This window comes from Neomonachus schauinslandi, chromosome X (genome assembly GCF_002201575.2).
Source record: "Neomonachus schauinslandi chromosome X, ASM220157v2, whole genome shotgun sequence".
In the NCBI taxonomy this organism is placed as follows: Eukaryota; Metazoa; Chordata; class Mammalia; order Carnivora; family Phocidae; genus Neomonachus; species Neomonachus schauinslandi.
The window spans coordinates 96,741,010-96,749,927 of NC_058419.1; the positions used below are offsets into that span (position 1 = coordinate 96,741,010).

Genomic DNA, 8,918 nt, shown 5'->3' on the forward strand with positions numbered 1-8,918 from the left:
AGAAAAACCAGTGTCCACCTTAGATTTCAAACTAAAAAGGAATTCTATTCACAGATCTTTATCAGTATCGAACTACCCTTTGGCTAGAACAATTTATCGTATCAATGCCAATAATTAATTTCATATGTACTACAACTCTTGGTAGTTACAGATTAAATTTAAAAAGGAAAAGAAGGGGGCGCCTAGGTGGCTCAGTCGGTGAAGCATCTGCCTTCAGCTCAGGTCATGATCTCAGGGTCCTGGGATCAGCGGGGAGTCTGCTACTCTCTCCCTCCCTCTCATTCTGCCCCTCCCCCTGCTCGTGCTCTCTCTCCCTCTCTCTCCCAAATAAATAAGTAAAATCTTTAAAAAAAAAAATAAAAAGGAAAAGAAGATCGCTTCATATTGACCCTTCATGGGCAAATGTTTTCAGAATTCTCCAGATTACCATTTTCTTTTTGTAAACATTCTGTATTTAGAGACTTGGCTGGTAAGTCCTATCAATTCTGTCTCTAAATTATCTTCTAAGTCTGTAGCTTCTTTTCATGACCCACCATTACTGCCTTAGTTGAGGGCATAGTGGAACACCTCCATTCCCCGATTGGAACTTCCCCTACTTTATTTTTTGATGGTAATATCCGACTTAAAATATCTACGTGACTCCTTCCTTTCCCTTTCCTAGAATCCAGTTACTGCGTTTTTCTTTTATCTTTTCTTCACCTTCTCTCCTCTTTCTTTCCTGCTGGTGGCATCTCAGTCATCACTGCATACAGGTATCCATGCATTGACTAGCCTCCTTCCTAGGAGCCTCCCGTCTCTAGTCCCTCCTGCTTACAGTCTGTCTTGCACACAAACCCATGAGGTGTTGTTCTCAAATACACATTTGGTCTCGCCACTTGTCCCTTTGGTTTCCCCAGAGGCAGAACGTAAGACAAGGAAACAAGTGCAAGTACTTAGTCTGGGAGGCAAAAGCACGGATACGGAAAAGTGAGACAGAGAAGGGTAGGTAGGCAAGAAAGAGGACATTATCAAACCAGTTGTTGCTGAAGGCAGCTGGAGCTTAAACTTCCTGGAAAAATTCTGGAACCGGTTTACAACACACACCTCAGAGTTATTTCATTGGAAGGACTAGGGAAGTGGGGTATTTAGAAGCCAGATTCAGAGAGTCATTGGTACGGGCTGAGGTGATGGCAGGGGAGCCGGCAGCGTTCATTTCCCAGAGCACCAGGCCTGCCCCACAATCAGGCAAAGTAGCTTTCGTGGCCAGAGGAGAAGTCAGGCAAAGGAGTGCAGGTGTTGCAGACAGTTGGAAGTCAGGCTGACAAGTATTGGAGTGATGAAGATGAGAGCATATGGGTAGGGCACCAACAGCATCTACAATTCAGATAACCTCTGAGATGTCTCCCTGTAGAAACTGGTCTCTTATTTTTATGACACATAAGCCTTTTATAGTCTGAACCAAACCTTTCCATGGGAATGTACCCTTTATTCCAACCTCCTGACTTTTCTATAGGTACACCCTCTTATACTGCTAAGCTCTATACAAGCTGCGGCTTTTTCCCAGAGGTCTTTTCATTTTTGTCTTCTGACAAAGTCCTGTCCATCCTTTGAGAACCAATTCAAATGGTGCTTCCTCTCGGAAGCCCTCCCTTCTTTGTCCAGGCAGAAATGGTGTTTGGGATATCGTTAGAGTTCAGAAAATGTGTAATGAATGGATCAGTGAACATGCCTCTGCTCTTACTGTTGAACACATTCATTTGTAATTATCTATGTGTCTGTTTTCACCATAGAGTATGAAATATGACCGGTCAAGGGCCATGTCCTGTCTGTCTGATCCCTTTCACCTGCCACATGGTCAACATCCAATAAGTTTTTGTTGAAATATCCCCTTAAATGAAAGTATTGGATATTTCAATATTGAATGTTTTCAATGGTTCAGCATTGAAAGCACTGAAAAATAGCCCCTTAAAACTAGACATAAGACAAAAATTAGTACCTCTAAGTTCTTGTCATGCCTCTCTCCACACAATTTCATGGTTACTAGTTTCGTTGCCTCTTTTCAAAAGAGTGGAGAGAGGTATAAAATGAACTTCAAATTCCCTTTAAATTCTAAAATGCTACACAACTTCACTAATGTTGCCCCTGAGGTAGAGCATAGAGAAGACCACAGCCGATGCCTATTATGTTTCACTGATTGGTGGTAAAGTAGAAATGTAAGTGTGATGATGTTTTCTTGAGTTCTGGACTCGGTTTGTGTATTTGTTTTTCCCTTCACAGCATCTACAAAAGGCAAGGAGGCATTTTTACCTGCCTCTGTGTATTTTTATTAAATGGAAAAAGTTATTTACAAATGCAGGCTTATATATGTTTTTTTCTCAGTTTTGCTATTACATGCATTTCTCTCAGTGATTCTAAAGAGAGTAAAATAATGCAGAGGCATAAGCGTTTTAGGGTAATTTTCATCTGGCTACAACACAATAAAGCTTTATCTCTAAGAAAGCTGCTCAGGAGAATATGCCAGTGGAGCCTAATGGAGTTGTATTTCCACTTTTCCACTAGAGGGAAATTATGTCATTGTATTATACCAAGGAGGCCAAGTATTTGCTAAATAAAACACATTGAAATGAATATTAAAAGCAGCCTAGGTAAACAACTCACCCTAGGGACTGGCTCTTTCACAAAAGAACCCACCCATATAATCCTTCTAGAAGAGAATTCAGATCAGTTATTACTTCTCTGCTCAAACTCCTTTATCAGCTGTGCATCACACTAAGAAGAAAATCCAGACCCCCTCCCGTGGTTCACAGGTCCATCCCCGGATGGGCCCCTGCTTCTCTCTTCCGTCTCACGTCTCATGTCCTGCCCCACCCAGATTGCTCACTCCCCATTTGATTGACCTGCCCCCCCTCACTTCATTCAGGTCTGTCCTCAAATGACTCCTCCTCCCCTAAAGAGGCTTTCCCCAGCTTTTGATCTGAAAGAGCAGCCTGCATCCCTCTATCTGGTTTTCTGGCGTTCTTGTATTTTTCACGTCTCTTGGCAATACCTGCCATGTTCTGTGTCTGTTTCTTAATGGACGGCCTCCCCATGAGGGTAGCGACTTTTGTTACCCATGCCTTAAACTGTACAATTTGGTTCAAACTTTTATTGAATGAATGAATTTGTTGAATGAGTAAATGAATGACTATTCCTACTTCACATTTGTATTTCAATCACCTACTGGCAAGATCAGTCATGCTTTGACTAGTGACCAGAGTATAGGAGCCTGAGGAGAAATTGCCTTTTTATCTTTTAAACTTACTTACTAACTTTGCAATGTTTTTCTGTAGTTCATGGTTGATAGTAATTGACTTCTTGTTAGTTTTAAGACATTTAATACATGAAACCACCCTTTCCCTCACAAAGTCACAGAGCCAGCTGACTTTATTTTTTTAATTAATACACATTTAGCACTTGCTGGAAGTAGAGGAAGTATGGGTTATATAATGAGCTGTCAGTTGTCCTAACAATGACTTAAAACCTTTTCTAAGACCTTTAAACTATAAACAAGATGTGATGTTCATTTTGGATGCCAAGAGATTCTCCTTTTATATGGACCTATTTATCCATCCACTCTCTATAGTATGGAAGTGTGGTAGGCGCAGTGTTGAGCTACATGGCAAAAATGTTTCAAATTCTTATATCTGGCTCCAGAAAGGTTACTTGACCCCCTAGTCAGAACCTTACAGAATGGAATGATTTTGTGGAATCACACCCTCATGAATTTTCTGGAGTTCATCAATTTTACGCTAGAGAGAGGACCATTAATGTAGACTTTCTGGGAACATTAATCATATTGGTAATAAGGATCTTTTATAGGTACTGAGAATAGATGAGCATAGACTTTAAAGCACAAAACTCCAGTTTAATTAAATACGCTATCCATCCTACTGCTCTTTCTAAAAAAGGTAATAAACTGTATCTTTTTTTACTATATAAAATTTTATTCTTGTCTCCGTAATTGTTCATGTGTTTATTGTTGTACATTTGGAATTTACAGTATTTTTAAGATGAATTAAATAATAATCATTTTGACTAAACATTTACTTGATGTATCGGGTTGGCAAACTTTTTTTTATAAAGGGCCAGATAGTAAGCACTTCCGGCTTCGTGAGCTGCATGGTTTTTCTTGCAACTATCCAAGCTCTGCTGTTGTAACGTGGACAGTACATGAACGAGCCTGGCTGTGTTCCAAGAAAACTTATTTTCAAAAACAAACAGCGGACCAGATTTGGTAGTTTGCCAACCCCTGCCCCATAGTACATAGTACCCAGATTTTTTAAGATTGTTTCTTGAGGGTAGAAGCTGTCCTATAGTAGAGAATGAGGTAGATGCATCCCATAAATTCTAGTTAAGTTGATTGAAATAAAGTAGAAATTATACAATAGATGCAATATGCAGTTATGATTTTGAATGGAAGACATCATCTTTTGTGTAATCCAGTGTCTCCCATATAGAGATATCAACAGGATAAGGACCACTTTAATTTTAGATATATAAGAAAAAACAACAACCCTTCCCTTTCCTGATGAATTTTTTTTTTTTTTAAATCAGGTATGACTCATCACAGTTCCCCTTTAGCCCTGACTGACAACTGACTTAAGAACCGAGAGTTAGCTGAGAACGAAGAGCTGAGTTTTGTCTCGATGGTAGTAGCTAGCATTAGCTGATGTTTTCAGTACCATTAGCTCCTATGCCTTCATTGATTTCATTCTTTTTTGAAAGTAGGTGAAGAATAAATATATAAATGTCATCTGTTATATCTAACACAAAGGTTTAATTGGATGTGGCTTCTTGACAAAGATGACTTTTGAGCCCCTTTTGAAGGATGAGAGGAAAGGAATGAAAATCGTTTTTGATCAGAGGAATATAAGCAAAGGCATCATGGTAGGAGTTGCTAGAATCATTGGCTGAGTTACGTGGTAATGGAGAAGCAGCAGCAAGAAAAGCAGGTCTTAAATCACAGCTTGACGACTTTCATCAGTACAAATGAATTTGAATTCCTCAGTTCCTCAAGAGCATAAATAAATAGCAAGGGTTTCGGGTATTTGCAGTCACTGTTCTCGGGGAACTATTTACAGGTTTTGTTTTGTTGAGCTTATAGTACTACTTGCATAATAGTGATGCTTATATATGTATGTCTATAAAGTGAGAATCACTACTTTGTATGCTCTTGTAAATTATTGCACTAATTATTTCATCAAGTACTATTATGGGGAGTTACTAATTGCTAGTAGAGTAATTCTTACTATATTGTGAAACAGTGTTAAAGACAAAATTGCTAATGTTTTAAGGTATACCATCTGGAATAAGCAATGCTTCAAATTTTTTGGCTTTTATGTTTGATTACAAAGCAATTCTCATACATATATATATTTATATGTTGTATCCTTTTATTTCCTGCAAAGAACACTTTCCTAATTTCTATTTGCTTTTCTTTCAGTTGTTTTACAGGTTTGCAGCCTGGTCCTTTACCCAATCAAGTTCATTGAAACTGTGAGCTTGAAAATTTACCATGAGTTCAACTGGGGTTATGGCCTGGCCTGGGGTGCAACTATATTTTCGTTTGGGGGTGCCATCCTTTATTGCCTGAACCCTAAGAACTACGAAGACTACTACTAGAACCAACAGTCTCACATTTTAAAAAACAACCAACCATCCAACAAAAGGATTACGTCTGTTATCTTTTCTAACTCACTGTTTTCTAAAACACATGTGGAGCATCAAGCAGTTTCCTCAGTTGATTTAATATCTTTTGCCTTTTGGCTGTCAACATCATAACCAGCGTTCACATCCATTTTAGGGACCTGCACAAATTAAGAGAGCTGATTAGACATAGGCAAATGCTGCAAACTTCCAATATGTTCATGTCATTTTTCTTGACAAGTGAAGGGTCTATATAGGCAGTGCTTTGGCAATCAGCTTCTCCCCAGGAAGGGAGTCAAGACTTGGAGACATGTGCTTTTCATTGTGCGGTTAGCAATTGTGCCTCAGCCATATCTAGAATGAGGAAAATTGAGAGTCTCTGCTTTCCCTGGGGCAACTAGAAAGAAATATGCATGAGTTGCTTTTGTCCGAAGTACCCTTTAAATCATTTACCAAACATTACTGCAAATAATTGTGCATATGTAACAAGCTTAAATATTTTTATAGAAGGTGAACCATTAGTATAAATGGTAATAAGTTGTTCCCTACTCCAATACATGCATTTGCCTATTACATATAAAAGTAATATTTGCTCTAGTGAAGTGATTTGAACTCTAACCTTGTACACGTTAAGAGGCTTAGATTGGTATTCACACTTATTTACTGTACAAAAGTACATATACCTTAAAGCTTTTGCTCTGTGTTCTCTACTGTTTCACTGGAAAGTTTTAATAGAATTGTATAAGAAGAAAAATTGAAATGGTGTTAATCTGAAAATTCATGATTCTTCTGCAAGCACTGTAGTTCAAAAGAGAGTAGCAATTAGAATGATCATTTTGTTAAAAGTTCAGTAAAATAGAAGGCTGCTTTTTTTCAAGTACTTTAAATGTCTTTATTAAAAAATAAAAGAATAGTGATAGATTTATAGAAATGTCTAAATGTCTCAGTAGAGGAGTAGAATTCATCTGGTTATCACCTGGTCCTCTGAAGTTAACTAATGGGCTGATTTCTGCACACAATTATGATGGATTTATGTTAAGGGAATCATTTGTTGGCTGTTCAAATGGAAGGAAGGAAATATCAATGATAGGGAATAAGTTTGCAACTAATCTCACACTGCAAACTTGCATTAATCCTGTTTAATACACAAATTTGGATAGTTTAATTATAAACATATTTTTATATCAAATAATACAGTTCTAATATAAAAGTTATAGATAGTTATTTTTGTTAACAAAGACACTAAAACAGTATGTCCTGGTTTTGGCCCTTTTGCAGAAAGAAGCATTGGAAAAATCATTTAAAACCTACTTATGTTCTATTGTATTGCAAAATCCGTTAAGAGCAGGACCACATCAATAGTATTTAATAATTTGCTTTACCTCCCAGAGCAGAGTTCTGCTTTCAGCTTGTCTTAAGAACTGTTGCCAGAACAACAGGGAAAAAAAATCTATTTTATTATTCAAACGCTTAAAAAAAAAAAAAAAACCCTTCCATCTTGTGACTTCTCTATAGAATCACAAAGTAAATATGAAGAACCAGGCTTGATCTTACTTTAGCAATGACAGACAAAAGTAATTAAATACATCCTAGAGAGAAACCTTTATAAAAGTATATGATTCTCTATAGACTCATAAGAAACTATGGGTGGAAGTTTTCCAGAAGGATATTAGTATCATAGAATCTTCTGAAGCAATTTTCTTGAAAAATAGTGAAATCTGGGCCAGACTGTCTTGCAGTTAATTGCATATTGTCAGAGCAGCATGAGAAATACGGTATTTGTTGGATAGGGATTTTGGCTACTAAACACTCTCTATTGTGAGAGAGTCTCTTTATTCCTGAATAATGGGAGAACAGTACTTTGGGGCTGACATCAGTGAGGCACTTTTCTTAGTCCTAGCAGAGGATGCAGTGTGCTGTTAGACCGATATCACATCTCGAGTCGTACCAAGTTTTCATTCTCTGTCAATATGACAGGCTGGAAAATGACAGACTATGTTATAGGCTAAGGCACACATATTTGCAGTACACTCAAAGGTAGATTTCTTATATGTTTTCTCCCCTTCCCAGTGAAGAGCCCTATGTTGTATTTCTACCATCACTAATATTTGAAAGTATTTCATGACTAACAAGCTCAGTACAACACGAAAATTGTTGCTTATCCGAAATACTTTTTGTCTATCAGAATGAACACATGTGAATTTTCACCTACATTACGTCTTTGCAGCTTTAGGTTTGTTTGATGTTTTCTTACAAGCAAAACTGTTGACTATAAATCCATTGTTTATCTTAGAGCGATATATACGCATACACACATAGAGCATAAAGTACTCATCAGGGCTAGTTACTTGGATTTCTTGCACAACTATTTAGCTTTTTGTAAGTTCAACATGTAAATTTTAAAGACAAATATAGAGAGACCTATGTGTTTGAAATATAAATGATATATATGGATTAGCATGTACCTGTATATTATTAAACATACAATGAACTGACTGGTAAGTGACGTCTAATTGTATGGCTAGCAATGTAATTTATTCAGACTGTATTTTTGTACAGAGCAGCGCACACTAACCTATGCCTCTGTGTCCTCTTTAATGCCTAAAACTGTGCCTAGAAATTTCATCTGTCTTAAAAAATAAAATTATACTTCATGCTGTTTATGCTATAGTTTCTCTACTGCTGTTCTATATTTATTATTTTTAAATATATGACATGTTTACTACTTAAATATGAATCCATGGTATTCTGGTTATTTTTTCTAACAGTCCTCTGGGGGAAACCTGTTTATCACTCCAGTGGTTTTGAGTTTGCAGTTTCGCGATCGGTTCTTCATTTCCTGATTTTTGTAGCTGACATGAAGCTATCTATGTGGAAAAAATAAAAATAAAAGTGGTTTCACTGATGTGGTTTGACTTGTGTCTTCTCTGCTGTGTAGACCCATTAACAGGTTCCCAAATTACACGTCTGCAAGTTCATGTTCTCCTTTATAATATATATTACCTAGAAAACAGAACCTGCCATGGCATGCTCATTTTATGTAAAACTTTTAAAACTAGTTTTGTTTCATTTTCTCTCCCAAGATTCTTTCTGTCCCCTGCAGTTGAGTTATATAAACACTAAGAGAAAGAAAGAATGTTAAATGTCTCTTTAAACTTTGTTTTGAAATGCACAGGAAGGAGATACAGCGCAGGCTACTGGTCTTCCTACTCTAATGACACAATTAGAAACAGGAGTAGCAAAAGGGTCGATAC

At 37.2% G+C, this 8,918-nt stretch overlaps 1 protein-coding gene across 1 annotated transcript in view; it reads left to right on the top strand.

Moving 5' to 3' along the window:
• Positions 1-8,569, top strand: part of TMEM47 (transmembrane protein 47) — a 28,967-nt gene extending 20,398 nt beyond the window's left edge. Inside the window, exon 3 of the mRNA XM_021681523.2 lies at positions 5,462-8,569. Within this exon, the coding sequence (XP_021537198.1) occupies positions 5,462-5,640 (179 nt within the window). The 3' untranslated portion in view covers positions 5,641-8,569. The remainder of the gene's footprint in view (positions 1-5,461) is intronic.
• Positions 8,570-8,918: the final 349 nt, after the last annotated feature.